Source organism: Galeopterus variegatus, unplaced genomic scaffold, assembly GCF_000696425.1.
Source record: "Galeopterus variegatus unplaced genomic scaffold, G_variegatus-3.0.2 Scaffold7050, whole genome shotgun sequence".
NCBI lineage: Eukaryota > Metazoa > Chordata > Mammalia > Dermoptera > Cynocephalidae > Galeopterus > Galeopterus variegatus.
The window spans coordinates 54360-75426 of NW_007733161.1; the positions used below are offsets into that span (position 1 = coordinate 54360).

The following is a 21067-nucleotide window of genomic DNA, read 5'->3' on the forward strand; positions in this document are numbered from 1 at the left end:
CAGGTCATCTGGCCGTTTCGAAACGCTGGCGGGGGAAGTCATGCCGCGCCTCCTAAGCGGCGCACTATCCAGTGCGCCACCGGGCCGGCCCCTAAAATAATTTTTTTAAAATAAAATTTATTGGAACTTTTTTGTGACCTAACATATGGTCTATTCTAGAGAATGTTCCATGTGCTGCTGAGAAAAATGTGTATTCTGCAGCTGTTGGACAAATTGTTCTATAAATGTCCATTAGGTCTAATTGGTCTGGAGTTGAGATTAATGCTGATATTTCTTGGTCAGTTTTCTGTTTGAATGATCTGTCCATTGTTAAAGGTGGGGTATAAAGCCCCCAACTATTATTGTGTTGGAATCTGTTTTTCCTGTTACGTCTAGTAATATTTGTTATATATCTGGGTGCTTCAGTATTGGGTATGTATATATTTAGAATTGTTATATCCTCTTATTGAACTGATCCCTTTATCTTTGTATAATGTCCTATGTTTTTTTCTTTTCCTTGGCTTGAAGTCTGTTTTATCTGACATAAATATAGCTATTCCTGCTGTTTTTTGATTTCCATTTGCTTGAAATATCTTTTTTCATCGTTTTACTTTCAGATGTGTGTCCTTATATGTTAGGTGAGTTTCTTTTAAGCAGCATATTGTTGGTTTTTGTGTTATAATCCATCCATTTAGCTACTCTGTATTTTAATTGGGAAATTTAGTCCATTAACATTTAGAGTTATTATTGATATATAAAGACTTGTTACTGCCATTTTGTTACTTTTTTTCTGGTTGTTTTGTAGATCCTTTTTTCCTTTTTTCTGGTCTTTGCTGTCTTCCTTTATGATTAAGTGATTTTCTCTAGTAGTATTTTTTTTTTTTTTTTGTCCTTTTTGAGACTGGCCGCACCACACTCAGCCAGTGAGCACACCGGCCATCCCTATATAGGATCCGAACCTGCGGCGGGAGCGCTGCTGCGCTCCCAGCGCCACACTCTCCCGAGTGCGCCACGGGCTCAGCCCTCTAGTAGTATATTTTGATTTCTCACTATTTATTTTTAGTATTTTTATTATAGATTTCTGTATTGTGGTTACCATGAGGCTTATAAAAACATATCATAACAGATTATTTTAAAGTAATATCAACATAACTTTAATTGATAAGAAAAAAGAAAAAAACAAAGCCATCTCTATTCTTTGACATCAGTCCCCCCACTTTTTGACATTTTGTTGTTTCAAGTTACATCTTTTAATATTGCCTATCTCATACAATTGTTGAATTTGTTATAATCTTGTTGGGTTTGTTGTTTAGTCTTCATAGTAAGGATATCAGTGGTTTATTCACCACCCTTATGACATTGGAGTATTCTGAGGTTGTCTGTGTACTTAATTTGCTAATGAATTATGTACATTTGAATGTTTTCTTGCTACTCCTTAGCATCATCTTCTTTCAGATTGAAGAACTCCCTTTAAGAATTTCCTGTAAGTCAGGTCTAGCGTTGATGAATTCCCTTAGTTTCTGTTTATCTGAGAAATACTTTATTTCTCTTTCATATTTGAAGGTCAGTTTTGCTGGATACAGAATTCTTTGTTGACAGTCTTTTTCCTTCAGCACTCTGTATATATCATCCCACTTTTTCCTGCCCCGTAGGGTTTCTGCTGAGAAATTAGCTGAGAGATGTATTAGGACTCTAGAGCATTAAATGTTGTGGGTTTTTTTTTTTTTTTTTTCTCTTGCTGCTTTCAGTATTCTTTCTTTGTCTCTGGTTTTATGATATGTCTTGGGATATTCCTTGTTGAGTCTGATTGGCGACCTCTGAGCTTCCTATACCTGGATGCTGCCATCTTTCTCCATACGTAGAAAATTGTCAGCTATTATTTCCTTAAATATGCTTTCCAGGTCTCTTCCTTTTTTGTCTCCTTTGGGTACACCACTTATGTGGAGGTTATTTTGCTTAAAGGAGTCCCATAATCGCTGCAATTCTTTTTACCTTTTCTTAATCTCTTTTTCTTTCTGCTTTTCTAGATAATTTCATATGTTCTGTTTCAAGCTGATTCTTTGATCATGTCTGCTGTTGGAACTTTCTGTCGAGTTGTTTTTTTTTTTTTTTCCTTTTTCCTTTTTGTCTTTTTTCGTGTCCGGCAACGGATCGCAACCCTCAGTGTCGCGCCCATACCGGACCGGGACCGGCAACGGGATCGCAACCCTCGGTGTTGCACCCGCACCTCGCTCAGCCAGTGAGTGGGAACCGGTCTGTATGTGGGATCCGAACCTTCAGTGGGAGCGCCGCCGCGCTCCCAAGCGGCGCACTGTAGCAGTGCGCCACCGGGCCGGCCCTTCTGTCGAGTTTTTCAGTTTAGATAACATATTCTTTATTTCCAGAACTTCAATTTGGTGGGTTTTTAAAAAATGATTCTACTACTTTGTCAAGACCTTGACAGTTTTGAAGGCCAGTTATTTTATTGCATGTCCCTCCATTTGGGTTTTTCTGATGTTTCCTCAGTAGATTCAGGTATGTGTCTTCCATCATCTTAATCCATCCTTTCGGGTAGCTTGGAATTTTTCTTTGTCCCATTGCTGATGATGTTAACTTTGATCACTTGATTAAGTTGATGTTTTCCGGGCATTTGCACTGTGAACATCCTGGTAATTAATAAGTATTTGGGAAGGATATTCTGAATCTATTTAAATATCTTTTCCTCATCCAGTGTTTTATTCACTTATTTGTTTATATCTGTCTATACAGATATAAACATGGTTTCCTAATTTATTCAGTGGGTTATATATAACCTGTTACTACTTATTTTGATGCTCAATTTGTGCCTGTTGGGCTGGCTTTATCTCCTGGTGTGTCCCTGTCGTGCTTTCAGTACTTCCTTGCTCTGGTACAACAAGATGATATGCCTTGTCTTATACTCTCCACACCCGATGCCTAGAATTGGCCGTTTCCTCAGGGAGCCCTGGCATCTTTGGAAGAGTCAAGATCTGGGTGATAGGTGTGTTCATTACGATGGGGTGTCACTGCTCCCCAGCTGTTCTCCATGACGGAGTCAGGGAATGTGTAAACAGTCACAAGTTTACATTTTATGTTTATTTCTATATCTATGCATGTGTGTTGAAAACCCTGAGTCCACACTAGTACCCCAGTTCCAGCTCAGTACCAGTGGGTTCAATTCTAGTTTTCTGTCTCTTACGCTTGCAACTCCTTTCTCTTTTGGTAGTAAACCTGGATCCCATTATCCCTAAGACAGCGACTCAGCTCCTCCTCCTGTGTATAACCCATGTCCTGTTGCTGCCTGTGCCCTTTCCCTACATGGACCCTCACCTCCTCTGGGCCACCCCCGAGGGGATGCCCTCCTTGCTCTTGTGGACTCTGATTCACCCACCGGTCTGCGCCTTTGCTGCAGCATCCTCCTTGCTGTGCTTGTGCTCTGATGCCCACCCACTGGCTGTAGGACTGAAGCATTGAGGGTGGGGCGAGGCAGGGTATAGTATAGGTGCAGGGCATAGGCACTGGGTCACACAGACACCCCACTTTATGGAGTAGTGCCTACTGTCTGCATGGCACCCTGAGAAGTCTTTCTGGATTTGTCAGGACTAATGATGTCTCCAGAGAACATAAACATAAATTTCCTATCCCAGTCGTGAAGTGACCTTCCTTTTAAGGTGGTATTTCATGGTAGGGGTCCAGCATGGTATGGTGAAAAGTATATGATTCTCCTGAATGATGAATCTTATGTCTAGCATATGAATAGAAGGAACTGCATGTTCCTTTAACAACAGATTTTGTTTATCTGAAAACTCATTTTTTCTCCTCCATTTAACATGCAAAAGTGATTTGGGTTGTTAGGGATATTACCAACTGTTTTTATATTATTTGTTCTGATTGAAAACTGTTGCAACTGCATGTGTAGTCCTGTGAACTACTAACACTGTTGGATTGTTAAGGCCAGAGTCTTGTGTTCCTCTCCCTGGAAAGGGCATGTTGGCCAGCAGAAGCTATGCAGAGTCCCGAAGCATTCTTGCCTCCTGGGATGTGTGAGTAGATGGTATTCACATCTAGGTCACACATGAAGTTGACATTCAGAGAGGTGACCATCAGCACCCAGTTGGATGATCATGAACATTGACATTGTTTGTGAGGGGAAGACATTGGCAGTTGTGCATGCATTACTCCTGGTGTACAAGTTATTATTTCAAATTCACTTCATTTAGGTGAAGTTTATACATGGGGCGACAATGATGAGGGTCAACTAGGAGATGGAACAACAAATGCCATCCAGAGGCCTCGGTTGGTAGCTGCTCTTCAGGGTAAGAAGGTCAACCGTGTAGCCTGTGGCTCAGCACACACCCTCGCCTGGTCGACCAGCAAGCCCGCCAGTGCCGGCAAGCTCCCTGCACAGGTCAGTGTTGTGAGGGCAGGTGGGCAAGGAGGTGAGCATGGTGTGACCAAGTCACTGCCCACATACTGAGTCATTCAGGTACAGCTACACATGCTTCATTATTTATCACCTTTTTACAGAGGTATCTCACTGAAAGTAATTCAGGTTCATACTATTAGAAAACAGTGCTTTTTAAGAACCTTGGGGCCGGCCCGGTGGCGCGCTGGAGAGTGCGCCACTTGAGAGCGCGGCGGCGATCCCGCTGCGGGTTCGGATCCAATGTGGAGACTGGTTTCTGCTTGCTGGCTGAACGCGGTGCGGGCGCAACAACGAGGGTTGCGATCCTGTTGCTGGTCCCCGGTACGGGCGCAACACTGAGGGTTGTGATCCCGTTACCGGTCAGTAAAAAAAAGACAAAAAGGAAAAAAAAAAAAAAGAACCTTGATATTCATGCCAGCCAAAGTTCTGTATATGTCCGTTTGTCACCTTTTATTCTACACCTCATAGACCACGTAGAACTATGCTTCACGTGTTTCTTAGTAAATATGTTTCCACGGACTGATTTTTTTAGCATTCTCCTTAACTCACATTACTCGGTGCAAACAGTCAAACTGGCCTCAAATTTATTCTAAAAGCAACACAGTGAGGTTTTTCAAACCAAACTCGAAAATCATAGTGATTGTTTTTGAAAAAAATATTCTCAGAATTCATTTACAAACTGTTGCTTATCTGTGTAGTTGATAGTGACATTGACTTAATGCAGTTTCCATGTTTCAGGTCCCCATGGAGTACAATCATCTGCAGGAAATCCCTGTGTTAGCCCTGAGGAACCGGCTGCTGCTGCTGCACCACATCTCGGAGCTCTTCTGTCCTTGCATCCCCATGTTTGACCTGGAGGGTTCTCTCGATGAAACTGGACTCGGGCCTTCTGTTGGGTTTGATACTCTACGAGGAATTCTCATATCCCAGGGAAAGGTACTCTAGTAGCAGTCTTTGTTGTAGGTGAAACTAATGTCTTCTGTAAATTTTAGCCCAGCAAACATTCCTGTGCTGGGAGTAGAGAATGAAGAATACAGCTCCTTCAGGCAGTGTTCATCGGGTGCCTACCAGGTGACTCTGTTCTGGGTACTTAGATTGTATCAATGAAATGTCTTCGGTAATAGTATGGTGCTGCATTTTTTCCCTTTCTGCCTCCCACCTTCCCAAACAGTTGGGGCAGGGAGGGGGGTGTTGTTACAAAATCAAGCTTTTGTTCATTGCATGGTCCTTTGCTTACCTGGCCTTGAGGCATTATGGCAAATCCCCACTGGCACAGGAAGGAAAAATAATTAGGTAATTGCTTCTCCCAGGGATGTCCAGCAGAGGGTGCCAAGAGTCACAGCTAGCTCAGATAAAAGTTCTGTGCCAGGATGTGTAAGGCCAAGTGATATATCAACAGGTGTGAATGAATGAGGACACCTGAAAGTCACCAGACAGGTTTTGACCCATCGACATTTTTAACAATTAGAGCTTCCTAGAAATGGAATGCCTGATTCAGAAATTAGGGAGTTCCCATTGCTGGAAGTCGCCAACTTTCTGGGAAGCAGCTTGACAGGATGATCTAGAAGGAGCTCGTTATTGTACGTCAGGGAGTCTTTGTATAGGGAAAAAAGTGTAGAAGTCAGATTGAGGAATCCTCTAAACCTGAAGAGTGTGTGATTCTATGACATATTTTGATATCAAGATTATGGTCTGCTCTTAATGATATCATAAAACTTAGATGTTTTGGAGTCCTGTCCAAACAGGTTTTTTTTTTAGGATGCTTTGTTTCCACTTGGCTATAACAACTTCTGCTCAGAGAGCTGAGCTCAAGCATTTTACTTTCATGTATCCCTGAGTGCACGAAGTGATAAGGATTGTGTTTAATGGTGAGGTCATCTATCTGGTGATGGGAGCAGGGACAAGTTGTGGGCAGGTAAAATTGATATGAAACTTAATTTCAACTATTTTTCAATATAAGAAGTACCAAACATGGTTACTTTGCCTTCTTTTTTTTAATTCTGAAAGTGGAAATGATAATAAGCAGTGGGGGTCGGAGCCTTTCCTTGATGGGAGAGAAAAAAGTGAGAGGTGGGGCACGTCCCATGTGTGAGCCAGGTGTGCATGGAGTCGGGTGCAGGGGGGACACGACCCAGCGTGGGGGGAGCCTGAGGCTGTGGGAGAGGAGGGAGCACTGCGGACAGCTGGAAGCAGCAGGGAATATGCAGGTGCCTCTGTTCTCCTGGGTATGGGGAAGGACCAGCCTGTGCTGGAGAGGCTGGAGTGGTGTTGGGGTGACTGTGGAGAGGCAGGAGGGTTTATTACCTCTGAGTTAGAATACTGAAAAGGGCACTCCAGAAGGGCTGGGTGGGCCTGCAGTTCAGAGGAAAAGTTGGGTGCTCGCATGTCCGCGGCGTGGTGGTGCGGTACCTGCTGACACCCTCTCTGGGTCTCCTCCCATCTCGGGGCTTCCTCCTTGGGCTGCTAACAGACCTCGCCTCTGCCTTCAGGGATTGGAGTTATTAGGCTCTGACCTGGGAGAGAGGCTCAGCCTCTGCCGAGGGCCCCTTGTGCCCTCATGGGACCCCCCACAACTCTGGAAGAGGAAACGATCCTTTACCTGGCAAAGAGAGCTGGGAGCCCCATGGGTGGTACTTCCTTAGAGTGTCTTAAGTCCCTTTCCTCCTACCATTGGCATGGCTATGCACTGCTTCCTGCATCCCGTCCATATAGGTATGGCCAGCCTGCCTCCTCCTGGGTGATGTCAGAGTCCTCACTGTGGCACCCATGTTCAGGCTGTGCCCCTTTCTCTGTGCTAGCCTCCTCCACCCTGGGCACTCCAGGACTGTGTGCATTCATGTTCCCTTTTCTGTTTTGTCTTCCCCATCCCCATCCTAGGCCCGGCTTGTTTCACAGGGCTCCCTGACCCTGCAGCTGCTTTGTGGTCAGCGAGTAGCTTAACGTCAGGCCCTGTCACTGGACGACTTGTGCTGTGGCACAGGAACCTTGGCTTTCCAGACCTAAGGCAGAGCAGGTGCTTGCTGGCCCTGGCTTACCTGCTCTGTGCCCAGCACATGCTGGGTACCTCCAGACAGCCAGGGACCGCATCAGGCCAAGGCGCTTCCTGAGGGTACCTTGCCCCTGCCCGGCTATCCAGCCTGTACGCATCAGGGCCAGGCCATGCCCCTGTGGCCACTCAGCTTGAGAGAGTTGGCAGTTTCCTATTCTTAAGGAAGTCTTACTTTCAAAAGAGATTTTAAAGAAAGATATTGCATGATTTGTGTATGGATGATGCTTTCTATGTTAGATTCTAAATTTCGTCTGTTTGGCGTGTTTTAGGAGGCGGCTTTCCGAAAAGTGGTGCAGGCAACTATGGTGCGAGATCGTCAACACGGTCCTGTTGTGGAGTTGAATCGAATCCAGGTAACACGTGGAGACTGTCCTTCAAGCCAGACAGTCTTAGAAGGAATGCCTTTCTGGGTGTGAGCCTGGGTGGGAACAGAGGGATCACAGCCTGCCTCCCGTGTGCCCTGCTTTAGAGAGCACATGCACCTTCCCCTTTGGTGCTTCCTGTGTATGATGTCCCGTGATGCCGAGGCTTCCAGGTAGTAATGTAAATGCTTTTCTTTATAACAGAAGTAAGAAAGATTTCTCTTAGGTAGCCCAAAAGCACAAATACGTACAGATAACCAAGAAAAGGAAAACAAAAATCAGCCATATTTCCCTCACACAGTGGTAACGGCTGCTGTTACATTTGGGGGCATGTATATGTTTGTTATAACCAAAACCGGGTCACTCTCATTTGTAACTTGCTGTTTTTCCAATTTAATGCATCATGAGCACCTTTTGCGCCATAGAGTAGGGTTCTGTGGGGTTGTGTATAGCAGCAGCCTGCTCTTCTCTTGGAAGGATGTATCATAGTTTCCTCTGTCAGATTCCTCTGGTGGGGTCAGGAGGCTGTACCCACTTTTCTCTGATGCAGGCAAGGCCATCTGCAGTGTGTCCTCTGTCACTCGTTCGGTTCCTGGAACAGTCACAACAGCTCACTTTCACTCTCCAGTGCTGATGGTTTTCTTTGCCAATTTAATAAGCTAGAATCACTAGTACTGTCTCATGGTAGTAATCAAAGAAACAAAAAGTAGGCCGTTTTTGACTTTATACTGTTGCCAAGTGTACATAAACTTACAGTTTAAAAGTGAATCACAAAAAACAGGGCCTGGCCGCCGGTTGTGATCGCGTGCAGCACTTGACCTTCGCTGCTCAGTGAAGTTTGCCTTGCCTCTTGGAAACAGAGAGCCATGAAGAACAAATCTTTTGTTCCTGCACCTTTGCATTAACACATGATTTTACCCTGATGTCGATTACATGACTAGCAGTCTTTTTAGAGTTGTACTCGGGGGCATCTTGAATTAAGACATGAAACTCTCGTCCTTTGTTGGACAGCACATGTGACCACATTGATGGAACTGGTCTCTTCACTGACGTCAGAGTATCTAACGCTGAGCTGTAGGTCAGTCAGCCACTTCCAAAAATAAATGGTTGTTTAATTAGGTTCATAAAAAAGCTTTTATTGCCTCACCTCAGATGATCGTTTTGGTTTGCTCTGCATCATTAGGTTGTGAACGCTGAAGTTTATGTGTATGGGAAGAAGCGATTGAGTGCTCCTGGTCACATCTCCACCTCAGCAGGGCACCCTGGTTCTGGGCCAGGGGTTTTTGACTTGGGTGGTCACACCTGGGGGCTCCAGGTGCCAGCAAAGCCTTAGTGGTCTGGAGCCCAGGCCAGGCACACCTGCTTCTGTCTTTTTCTCAGACCTTTAAGAGGTTATCGTGTGCTGCATATTTCTTTCCTATACATCTGTAGAGCACCAGCTCGTGCTGTGAAAATGGTGAATACGTATTTGAAAGAGTGAAGTGGATAGACAGCAGACAGATATACCAGACCTTCTTAAGAAGCTGTAGACAGCTCACAGCACCATGTGCAGTGTGGAGTGATGTCTGGGGACTGCTCCATGCAGCCACAGCCTTGGGCACTGGAGCCAGGGGCCCTGCAGTTCAGGGTATCATGCCCTCCTGAAGCTAGGAATTTTTCCACAAATGAGGAAACAAGTGTTTTTCTGACTAAAAATAGAATATGGGGAGAAAACGTTTGGTGAATCCAAGGTGAGCACAGGACACCATCACTGAGCTGGCCACGACTGCAGGGATCAGCTCAACTTCAGCCTCTGCATGGGGATGCCAGGGAGGGGCTTGCAGACCTGGCTGTAGAAAGAGTTCCAGAGGTACCAAGACTTCGGTCGCCTTCCTGGAGAGGGTGTGTGTGTGTGTGTGTGTGTGTGTGTGTGTGTGTGTGTGTGTGTGTGTGTGGTGAATTTGATTAGTTTCATAATAGGGTCTGAAAATCATTGTACATAAAAACATTTAATTAGTTTTAGGTTTATTATAGAATTAATGCAGCCTCGTTTCTGAAAATTTAGAAAATTCATATCAAAGACAGTAAAAGTCACCTGTGTTCCCGTTGACTGGAAGAAGCATTGTCCACACACGGGTGTGTCTCCGTGGGGTTGTAACTGCACTCACAGGGCCATTGTTTTCTGTAGAAACCAAGGACAGTCAGCATCTGGTAGCTGGCACTGTCTGTGGAGGAGAAGCAGCCCCATAGTTTGGAGTGGGAAACGTGACGAGCATCTCCCTTCACGTGACCGTGGTGGCACTATGGACACGGTCCTCTCCTTCTGTAGCTCAGTCTCCTCCAGGGGCAATCGGTACCTTAAAGCATTGCTGTGAGGTTAAAGGAAATGGCATTTGTGAACATGCAGCCAAGTGTGTGGCACATAGCAAAGTCCATTCTGCAGGCACCAGCTATTTTTATCATCATTCTTCTTACATTTTTAGTCTTGGTTTTGGTAATTTGTGCTCTAAGGAGAATTATCTGTTTAAACTCAACCTAGACCTCACTTAAAGTGAGTTAAGGAGGATGAGGGTTTTACAGGAAGAGTTAACATAAAAATATATTCTTATGACCATTTTTTCTCTAGCTTCATTTTGACATCATTTCAGACTGAGCTTTCCAGATGATTCTGAAGCACAGCCTAGAATACAAACTGGCATGAGCCAAATCCATGCTGATGTAACAGCCTTAAGGCCCTTGGTCTAATCTTAGTTCGAAAATCTTAGCTTAAGATGAGAGCTATGGGCACACAAAGTGGCTGTCCTTGTGGGGGAGACTCAGTGCCCCGGGGTTGGACATGGGATCAGTGCCATTGAATAGATGAGGAGAGGGAGGTATCTCGCTGGCCAAGGTGGTCTTCAGAGCCATTTGGTGTGAATCTTTGAGCGCTGAGAATCTGTCGTAGTCTGCTATGAGGGCCACTCTTGGAGTCCTGGTGTCTTGTCATGTGGTGCTCACAGCAGGTAGTGAAGTAGTTGGCGGCCGTTAAGGTTATGGAGTATGAAGATAATCTACCTAAGTGTGGTGTCGCTGGGTGGGGGCCCAAGGTGTTCAGAGTGGAGCTCTGTGGTCGGCAGGGTGTGGCTGTGCTGCCTGCTCACATGTGGGGCAAGGGCCCTGGGGAATTGGTCATGGGGTTGGTCACTTCCATAGGCCCTTTGCTGGGTTTGCTTTTTTTGCATTGCTGGGGTGTGGGCTGGCTGGGCTCAGGCTCCGGGCAATGATCCCCTCCCACAAGCAGAACCAGGGAGTGAAGGCGCAGAGCAGGCAGGAGGTCATCCCAGCTGCGTGCTTTCCACCAGCAGTGGTCATGCGATTCTTTCTCCTCTCCAGGTCAAACGCTCGAGAAGCAAAGGTGGGTTAGCTGGCCCCGATGGCACCAAGTCTGTCTTTGGGCAGATGTGCGCCAAGATGAGCTCGTTCAGTCCTGACAGCCTCCTGCTCCCTCACCGTGTCTGGAAAGTCAAGTTTGTGGGTGAGGACTTGGTGGGCACTGGAGTGCCTCTGGCCCCAGGAGGCAAAGACTGTGAGCCTGCAGTGGGTGGGCAGAGGGCACGAGTGTTGGTGGGGTGGCCTGCGTGGGCTGATTCTCCCTTCCCTCCAGGTGAATCTGTGGATGACTGTGGGGGCGGCTACAGCGAGTCCATAGCAGAGATCTGTGAGGAGCTGCAGAATGGACTCACCCCCCTGCTGATTGTGACACCCAACGGCAGGGATGAGTCTGGGGCCAACCGAGACTGCTACCTGTTCAACCCTGCCGCCAGGGCACCCGTGCACAGCAGCATGCTCCGCTTCTTGGGTGGGTCTTCTCAGTTGCTTGGTTGTATTGATGTGGTTCATGCCCACTCATGAGTTAGTTTAGTGTCTGCTCTCTGTTTTGGGAGTGATGGTAGATATTTTGAATATCTATTTTTAACTTTTGAGATTCTTACCAGTGAAAATAATTTCTAGCATTTATTTTATGTTTCACCAACATTATGGAAGTGGGAAGGTGCTGTGGTTGACTTCCTGTCTAGCATTGAGGGCTTGGTAGTGGTGAGCTGTTGGGAGTTGTGCAGTGTCTGATCCTGGCACAGTGGTGAGACTTACACAGCCAGGCAGTCCGAGGCTGCATGCTAGGGACTGGAATATGTCTTTGGCAGTCAGGGGAATCTGGAGTACTGTTTCTGCATCTTAACTGTTTGTGAAACTCAGGATATGTGGGGATTGGGTGCTCAGCAGTTGGCCAGTCTCTCCCTGTTTGGTTAAGGGTCAGTGCAGCACTGCCTGCACCTCCCCAGCAGAACACCCACCACTTGGGAGAAGCTCCAGCTCTTTGCTTTGCCATCAGAGGAACAAGAATTGGCCTTTGTGTGGCTTACGCCTGTGTGTAGAAAGAATGTGAAGAGTTAGAGACTTGTGTCATAGGAACAAAAAGAAACAAGAACTTTAGCGTAGGGAACAGTTTTGAGGATGGACCCAGGTCTGTGGACTTGGGTGTTGTTGGTGTAGAAGGCACTGAGGCCTCAGCGTGAAGCTAGTGTTCCCCGTGGGGTTTCACTTGTCCCTGTCCCTTGTGCTTGGTGGTCAGGTGTGTTGTTGGGCATCGCCATCCGGACCGGGAGCCCCCTGAGCCTCAACCTCGCTGAGCCCGTCTGGAAGCAGCTGGCTGGGATGAGTCTCACCATCGCAGACCTCAGCGAGGTAACTTGTCCAGCAGTGGGGGTCCCCTGAGGTCTGGCCTGGTCCGCACTCCTGGGTGATGCTGAGTCTGCTGCCCGCCGACTACCTTTAAGTGGACATGAGGCTGGTTCATTTCTGAAACTCGGCAGGCCATCTACTCTGTGGAGCTTTAGAGCATACACAGCCTGGTCAGATAAGAAAGCTCACTGTCCTTCCTGGGGAGAAGCTGAGCTCTCGGCAGCCCCGAGTTGCCCTGCCCTTCGGGGCACAGTGAAGGAGCTGGCACGAGCCGGTTGCTGCTGCTTTCTCAGCAGTTTAGAATTCTGAATTCTCTCCTCAGCTCCTTGGTGAAGCTCTGCCTTGCTGCTGCTTTCTCTATTTCTTGATGCGTGCAGTGCACGCAGATGCAGACCGGGGCCCATGCACCTGGTGTGCCTGCCACGTGGGGACAGCCCTGATTCAACATGTGGGCTCTCTTTTCCTTGAAAGGTCGATAAAGATTTTATTCCTGGGCTCATGTACATCCGCGACAATGAGGCCACTTCGGAGGAGTTTGAGGCCATGAGCCTGCCCTTTGCGGTGCCCAGCGCCAGTGGTCAGGACGTGCAGCTGAGCTCCAAGCACATGCACATCACCCTGGACAACCGCGCCGAGTATGTCCGACTGGCAATAAACTATAGGTTCGTGGCCATCTGTCCTCAGTTGCTTTGACTTAATAAATAACAAAAGTAGCAGAAAATGGCTGCTTGTAGATCTATGTGTTTCAGAAGTGTCATATACAGTAAAATGCTAGTGGATTTGGCTCCAGCTATTGCTGATTGTAGTTACGATGCTTATTTTGTGATCAGGGTCAGAGTATTTATTATTCTAGCCTGAAATTACTGGCTCAACTAGACTTCTGAGGTAAATAAAATCCACCCTTTTGGGGACTGACTACGCAAAGGCCGCAGGGCCCATTTCCACTCTCTGTGTGTTCTCTGGAGCTCTCCTGGGACAGGGCTGTGTCTGGAGTTGTCTTGGACCCTTCCTGGCTGTGTGCAAGGCACAGAACAGCCTCTGCCAGGTCTGAGTGTGCATGGCCTTCAGGCGCCCTGGGTCAGGCATGGTGTGGTTGCTGCTGCAAGGCAGGTCATGGCTTCCATCGTCCCGACATCCTGTGTCCTCCAAAAGCACCTGTGAGGTGTCTGGACGAAACCCCACATGCCAGGTGGGCTTTGCTTGCTGGGCTGTGCTTGGGCTTGGTCCTGGCAGCTGTCCTGGGCTGTTCTGTGCCTGGTGTCATGTCTGCCTTGGAGTCCCAACCCTGCAGTAACACAGCGTCTGTCCTGCGATCAGCATGGTGTCCCGGGCCTGGGGCAGACAAATATGCTCTCTACCATCCAGATTCTGCAGCATCTGGCTCTGGTCCTTCCTGGGTGTCCAGTGGATGCTGAGAATTGTTGGTCATTAGGGTTACATTCTGTCTGCAAGGCTAGGTGAAGTCGGTATTTGGAGAAGCTCTGTCACAGCCATCTGCAGAGCACAGTGTGGCTCATCAGGAGCCACTCTTCCCTATCTTTCCAGTGGGGAGTGTGCGGCCACAATGCTGTGTGGCGAGGCTTGGTGTGAGCACCAAAGACAGGGAGTAAAGTGAGCTTTTTCTTTCAGACTCCATGAATTTGATGAGCAGGTGGCTGCCGTTCGGGAAGGAATGGCCCGTGTCGTGCCCGTCCCCCTCCTTTCTCTGTTCACTGGATATGAGCTGGAGACAATGGTATGTGACTCCCACATGGTGCTTCCCTGGAACCCACTGATCAGTGTCACTAGTTAATGTCTTAGTTAAAACTTACATTTGGAAATCTAAGATATGTCCATGCGTGTGGACATACCCATCCCCACATGAGGTTGTCCACCCGGGCACCCAGGACAGGTGAGAGAAAGAAGTGTAGATCCTTGCTGAAATGAAAGGCGTTGGAAGAGTCGCCAGCCCTGATGGAGTGTCCTCCCACAGGTGTGTGGCAGCCCGGACATCCCACTGCATCTTTTGAAGTCGGTGGCAACGTATAAAGGGATTGAACCTTCTGCACCCCTGATCCAGTGGTTCTGGGAGGTGATGGAGTCCTTCTCCAACACAGAGCGCTCCCTTTTCCTCCGCTTTGTGTGGGGCCGGACAAGGCTGCCCAGGACCATCGCTGACTTCCGGGGCAGAGACTTTGTCATCCAGGTAGGCACCTGGAGTGCTGGGCTGACACCAGCTGACAATGACATGCTTCTGACACATGAACCTACAGCAGATTGAAAAATGAGTCTCTCATGTCTTCATAGAAACGAAAATGGAAAACACTCAAATTTTCTGATTGATGGCTTAGATTTTATGGTTATAGATCTTAGGTACCACTGCCTACATTTTTTTTTTTTTTAAATAAAAGATGACCGGTAATGGGATCTCAACCCTTGGCTTGGTGTTGTCAGCACCACGCTCAGCCAGTGAGCCAACTGGCCATCCCTATATAGGATCCGAACCTGTGGCCTTGGTGTTATCAGCACCGCACTCTCCTGAATGAGCCATGGGTTGGCCCGACTGCCTACTTTTTTAAAACTTACCTGACCACCACCAGAACATACTGCTATTATGTCAGCATGTTCTAGATTTTGAGCACACATGTTGAATCAGGTGTATCACCAAGTCGTATGCTCCTTACTGAGAAAAATGAAACCACTCATCAAATTGAGAACAAGAGTTTTGCTTTGGGTTCTAATTTGTGGTCAGAAATAAGCACCTGCTGGGTCACTGAGGTAAAGTGACCTAACACCTCACTCTCTTCTGGGACCCTGGTAGCAATACTTTGGGGGTGATGGGTCGGGCGGTGGGTCCACTCTCCCCATCATGCTTGGAAGAATTGGGGTACGGCTCCTTCCCAAGCACAGCCTGACCCATGTTTCTCAGCAGGGTTAGAAAAGTATCCATCTTTCAGGGAGATCTTTGAGAGCACATGTAGTTTTTCTCTCAAAGGGTAGGTAATTCCTAGTTTTTGTCCATAATTCTTGCTTCTCCCTAGTATCTTAATTTGTAGTGGCTGGAAGTGGGCCAGTGGGCTCACAGAGAACTTCCCCACGTGGGCAAGTGCTGCTGAGCTCACTGCCCACTCGCCCCAGGCCAGACACCAGCCAGGCGGGGGTCCCAGCCATGCCAACAAGGGGGTGGAGCCGTGGAGTCCTCTTCACAGGATCATGAGTAAACAAGGTCATATTATAACACGATAACTAATTGCTAGTTTTTACTGCAAGTCCTAGGAATGAGTGCTCCTTTTTATTTCTAAAATTGGCTAGATTATATGTTTTCTGGTATTTTGTTATTCTTAGCCAAAAATATGATAATTTCTGTAAGACTTAAGAGTCTAACAAACACGATAAAATAGACTTGCAGTTTTAACTATCCTCATACCTAGTCTCTGATTATTTAATATTTTTCATAAACAGGTATTGGATAAATACAACCCTCCTGACCACTTCCTTCCTGAATCCTACACCTGTTTCTTTTTGCTGAAGTTACCCAGGTATTCCTGTAAACAGGTGCTAGAGGAGAAGCTGAAATATGCCATCCACTTTTGCAAATCCATAGACACAGATGATTACGCTCGCATAGCCCTCACAGGAGAGCCAGCTGCCGATGACAGCAGTGATGACTCGGATAATGAGGATGTGGATTCATTTGCTTCAGATTCCACACAAGATTATTTAACAGGACACTAAGATGCAGAAATGCCATCACAAAACGAGAGCCTGAGCAAGAGGGCAGAGTGCCTGGTGTGTCTGCTGAGAAATAGCAGTCCTCGAAATGTGTGGGAGGTGGGGGCAGAGAGACAGGGGCTGTGTGACCAGCCTGTGCTCGTGGAGCACTGAGTGGTCGCTTGACGTTTATTTTTGGGACTTAAGAGTCTTCTCACCCATAATGCTGCATTACATGTAGGACTCTGTGTTTACTAAAGTGTGTAAATGTTTATATAAATACTGAATTGCAGCATCCTAAAAATGAATAAAGCCTTTTTACTTGTGGGTGCAATAGATTTTTTTCTTCCTTTCAAGTGTCGTGAATCATCTTGCTTGTATATTGGAAATACTGTGCAACAATTAAATCATATTATAAATATTTCAGCTAATTTTGTTTATTAAAAGCTTTTTGAACATTAAATGATCAGTATTACTTGAATGCATCCAGAGGGTATTTAAGCCAAAACGAAAAACAAAAAGGCCATTTAGTTCTCCCTCTTCTCCCCAGGTGTGCCATTTCAGCATATGCATTATGTAATTTGAATGGAGGCCTTTCTGTGAACAGTATCATAACTTCTATCATGGAAAGTGTACTATATATGATGTTTGTGTCTACATTTTAATTCCCTATAAATAAAACATCTGTCACAAAACTGTAAGCTGAGCTTTCTTAACCAGTTAGACTAGTACTGGTGGACATGCTACAATAAAAAATTGTCTTTGATACATCAATAGTTTATCCATTCCAGTCTAATTTAGACTTTCTTGGTTACCAAAAGCAAACTCAGGTGACAAAGGACAGATCATTAGGAGAATGGAAGGTTCCCAGGGGAACAACTGGTATCAGGGACTGTGGGGCCCAAGAGCTTCAGAGTCCCCGCCTCTGACCTCCTACCCAGCCCGTCCATTTGCAGTATTGTTCCTGTTCCCGTGGCCTGGGCTCACTGGTGCCTTTGGTTCAGTTGGCCACAGGGCAGGTTTTGAGCTGCTTGTGTATAGTAAACTCTGCAAAGGGAGGAACTGAGAACCGGGTAGGAACATTGGCTGACAGGTCTAGTGCACTAGAACTTGACTTAAATGGTACCAGATCAAGGCAAAAGTATGTATTTCATGTTGGGAGACAGTTTCTTTATACAGGGACAGAATGTTTAGCACTGGCATAGAAGATCTAAAGAGTGAAAGTTTTTTTCTGGGAAATTACCCATATCCAAATAGTCGAGTGTCAAGATCTAGTCTTATTTTTCACCTTGGCTCAAAGTTTCCATAAGCGGCATGGTATTTCTTTTTTTTTTTTTCTCAACCACTAACTCTTTTGTTGTCAGCTTTTGCTGCATAACAAAATTACCCCCAAAGTCAGGGACATGCAAGAAGCAACATCTATTTCTCATGCTCATGGCATGGCTGACCTTGGCTGGATGCTCTGGACTTCAGGTTAGGTAGGGCTGTGCTCACAGGCCTCTCTTGTGGACCTGGGCACGTCTCATCATGGTGATGACACAGGTGCAGGAGGGCAGAACCACACAGTCACTTTCACCCACATTCTGTTGGCCAAAGCCAGCCATGTGGCCAACCCCAAAATCAGTGGACCGGCAGATGTATTCTGCCTCTAGAACTGCGCTTCTCAAAGTCTTGTCCGAGGACAACGGGGGTTCTTGAATCCCTTTCAGGACGTCCACAAGGTCCTCCCTTTCCAACTAAGTATCTGCATGAGGCCAGATTTTCTTCACATCCTTCTACCAAAACATACCACAATATGTGGCCCGCAGAAGTGGAAATGAGAACCCAGCTGTCTTCTATTAAGGCGGACGGTGAAGAGAGGAATGTCAGTCAGTGCCATTCTTCTCACTGCGGTTTTCTGCTTCAGAAAAATTTCAAGATTATATTCATGTTCGCAAGTAATGGGTTATCTTAAATGTATTAAATATTTTCAGTTTTAATTGTCAGTGTGGTAACTGTTGATAGATACAACCCAGATAGAAATTACTGAGAATCCTGTAAGCTCTTAAGTGTATAAAAGGGTCCCAAGACTAAAACTGCTGCTCTGGAGAGAGGACACACTAAGCCACAGCAGAGGTGTGGGACACAGTGTTGCGACAGTCACGCTTCTGCTTTTTCTTGTAGTGTCAGGAGCAATTGCCTAAGACATACTCCTCTGAGTTCCTTTTCTTTTTCTTTTTTTTAAACTTCAGGATTACTGGAGGATCGTCTATTTCCTTCTCTTATACCACTCTATTCCTACTCAAAAGGAATAAAAAAGAGGGGCTTTGCTTTTCACAGTAATGGCTTCTTCATCTTTGCCCAAGAGGACTCTGAACAGGGACATGTCGTCTTCAGTCTGACTCTTCACTCTCAGGAATTCTTAAACTCACTAACCCTCAAGTAATGGCTCACTTTGGTAGGTCAAAATTTGTGCAGCAGACCCTATTAAAGGGGAACTGTAGGAAGGACAGACCCAGCTGTGCTAGAGTCACACTGACAAAGACTCCTTAATTGTGTTGGGAGGTTCCACCTGCTGACTGTGGATTGATTAGGCAGTTTTTTCTTACTGGCAGTGGGATGTGCACTTGCAACGTGTGCGGAGCTGCAGTCCTGCCCAGATTTACAAGACCTTCATACTGTGCTTCTGGCTTGCTCTGCATAGGTGGTCCCCAACATTGTACCTGAGGGGTGACTGTCCCCCTCCTCTGGGACTTGCTCGAGGGGCAGGCCTGGTACTGCCTCTGCTGCTGCCTGCCTGCTCAGCAGTTACCTTCTCATCTTTGTGCACAGCCCGCGTGACCCTCACCTGTGTGTTATCTGCTCTGCAGCTGCTTCTCCTTCCTGAGCCCACATGCAAGCTCCTTGAACTGCAGTGGGGTCCCACACACGTGTCTCTGCCCTGGGATCAAGCCAGTGCACGCAGACCCCAGTGTGGAGGACTGTGAGGTGGGCAGGGAGTGGGCCATCCCCCACTCTGCAGCTGGATCTAGGACCTCAGAAGTGTCCTCTGGCTCTGTTGTCCCTGGAAGGCACTTCACGAGGCCTTGGCTGGGTCAAAATCTGGCAGGCCCACTTCTGGAAGGCTCGACATCTGTAAGCAGACACACCTGCCTGAGTGGCTGTTTGAGCAGGAGAGGATGGGCAGCAGTATGTGGGCAAGTCCACCAGTAAACCACGCTGCCCGGCAGTTTTCACTCATCAGCGAGGATGGCTGCCGGCATTACCGTGACCACTGGATGCTGCAGGCTTTCAGGGCTCACCCTCCCACACAGCCAGCATCCAGGAATAACAGAGTGCTTCCTAAGTCCCTGCGCTGTGAGCTGTCTTGACTTGCAAAAAAACAACAAAAAATAAAACACCCTCATTTGGGGAAGCGAAGGGATAAGTCTGGGGCATGACATTCCTTTCTGAAATGCCGAAGGTCATTGTGAAATCCCCCTTGAGTTGCTATGAATCAACTTAGTGGAGCAATGGGCTCCCTGAGCCCTGGGACACCTGGGCCCACCTCACAGCCTGACTGTTCACATGTGGACTGCAGTGTCCCCTCCACACAGGATTAACCCACCAAAGCAGCAGTGCGTTTGACATTCCTTGGAGTTTAACTCTGCCCTGTGGCCCGGGGTCTTGTGATCCTTCCTAGTTCTCGTTCTTAGCATTAACATAAGCCTGATTAATCACTCATTTTTGTGTAGGGAAATGCACACTTCACAGCAAAACTCTTTGCTAAGGCGCGTCTCGTCACTAGGAACCTCCCAAGCTCCGCTGGGGCGACAGGGCCAGAGTGTCCTTGGCCTCCTGCACTGGCTCTTGCTGGCACATCATGGTGGCCATAGGCATTTGGCGTTACCTTGTCCCTGGGAAAGCACCTGTGGCTGGGTGCTTCCCGCACCATGCACACTGGTGGGAGTGCCAGGGCCTGGGTCCCCTCCTTCCCCTGAGGGACAATAATGTTTTGATGCAGTGATATCCTAGTCATTGCCTGACATGCAGGACCCCACAGAGGAGCAGGCCCGAGGGTGGGATGCTCGCTGGCTGGCATGGGCACAGCCGAGTGTGGCGTGTGTCTTGGCACCCCCCCTCCTGGGTGAGGGGTATGATGGACGGCACACACATGCACACATACATACACATGCATGCACACACGCAGCAGGGAGCCACAGTGAGGGTGGGAGCGGAGGACGCTGGGCCCCCGAGAAAGAAACAAGGAAGGCCCTGAAAGGCCTGCCCTGGGATCCCACCGGAAAGTAGGAGGTCTGGGCCCTGGGCCATCCCTGGTCACCGCCAGGGGCATGCTGCGGTGGCCAATGACACCAGAAAGGGCCAGGCCTGCTGGCAGCCAGTGTGGCCATTGAATCCTAACCTGGGTCGCTGGGGTCTCACTCCTCAATGTCTGCACTTTAAAAATTGAAGGATGCCATCATGTCTGGAAACTAGCTGCACAGGATCGCAGGTCTTTCACCCAAGCTGGGTCTCTGAGTGCCAGTGAGATGGCTTTCCTGAGACACCAGGACGCGAACTGAGGGCTGTGCCACTCCATGGCAGGCCGGACAGGGTGCACCCGGCTCCAGTTCTCCTGGAGGTGAACAGAACTCTGAACCCACACTCCCAACTCACCCAGTGTGCAGAGAAAGAGACAACAGGGTCCAGGGTCACACGTGCCATCACTGTGTTTATCCCCAACCTCTGGTGTCCCAATCACCCAGAGCCAGCCCTCCCCTGCCCCCACACACCTCAGGATCCCTAAGAACTTTCCCGAAAACCTCGTGGGGAGACAGAGTGGAATTCAGGGGCTTGCCTGAGAGCAGGTGCCCTCATCACTCTCCGTCATCACTCATCACCCCTCAT

General features: G+C 47.6%; 1 protein-coding gene across 1 annotated transcript in view; it reads left to right on the forward strand.

Moving 5' to 3' along the window:
• Window positions 1-16896, forward strand: part of LOC103607025 (E3 ubiquitin-protein ligase HERC2-like) — a 46201-nt gene extending 29305 nt beyond the window's left edge. The window contains exons 9-18 of the mRNA XM_008591574.1: window positions 4197-4384; window positions 5141-5338; window positions 7721-7804; window positions 11165-11306; window positions 11436-11630; window positions 12402-12514; window positions 12983-13173; window positions 14141-14246; window positions 14484-14696; window positions 15953-16896. Coding sequence (XP_008589796.1) covers window positions 4197-4384; window positions 5141-5338; window positions 7721-7804; window positions 11165-11306; window positions 11436-11630; window positions 12402-12514; window positions 12983-13173; window positions 14141-14246; window positions 14484-14696; window positions 15953-16225 — 1703 coding nt within the window. The 3' untranslated portion in view covers window positions 16226-16896. The remainder of the gene's footprint in view (window positions 1-4196; window positions 4385-5140; window positions 5339-7720; window positions 7805-11164; window positions 11307-11435; window positions 11631-12401; window positions 12515-12982; window positions 13174-14140; window positions 14247-14483; window positions 14697-15952) is intronic.
• The last annotated feature ends 4171 nt before the right edge of the window (window positions 16897-21067 follow it).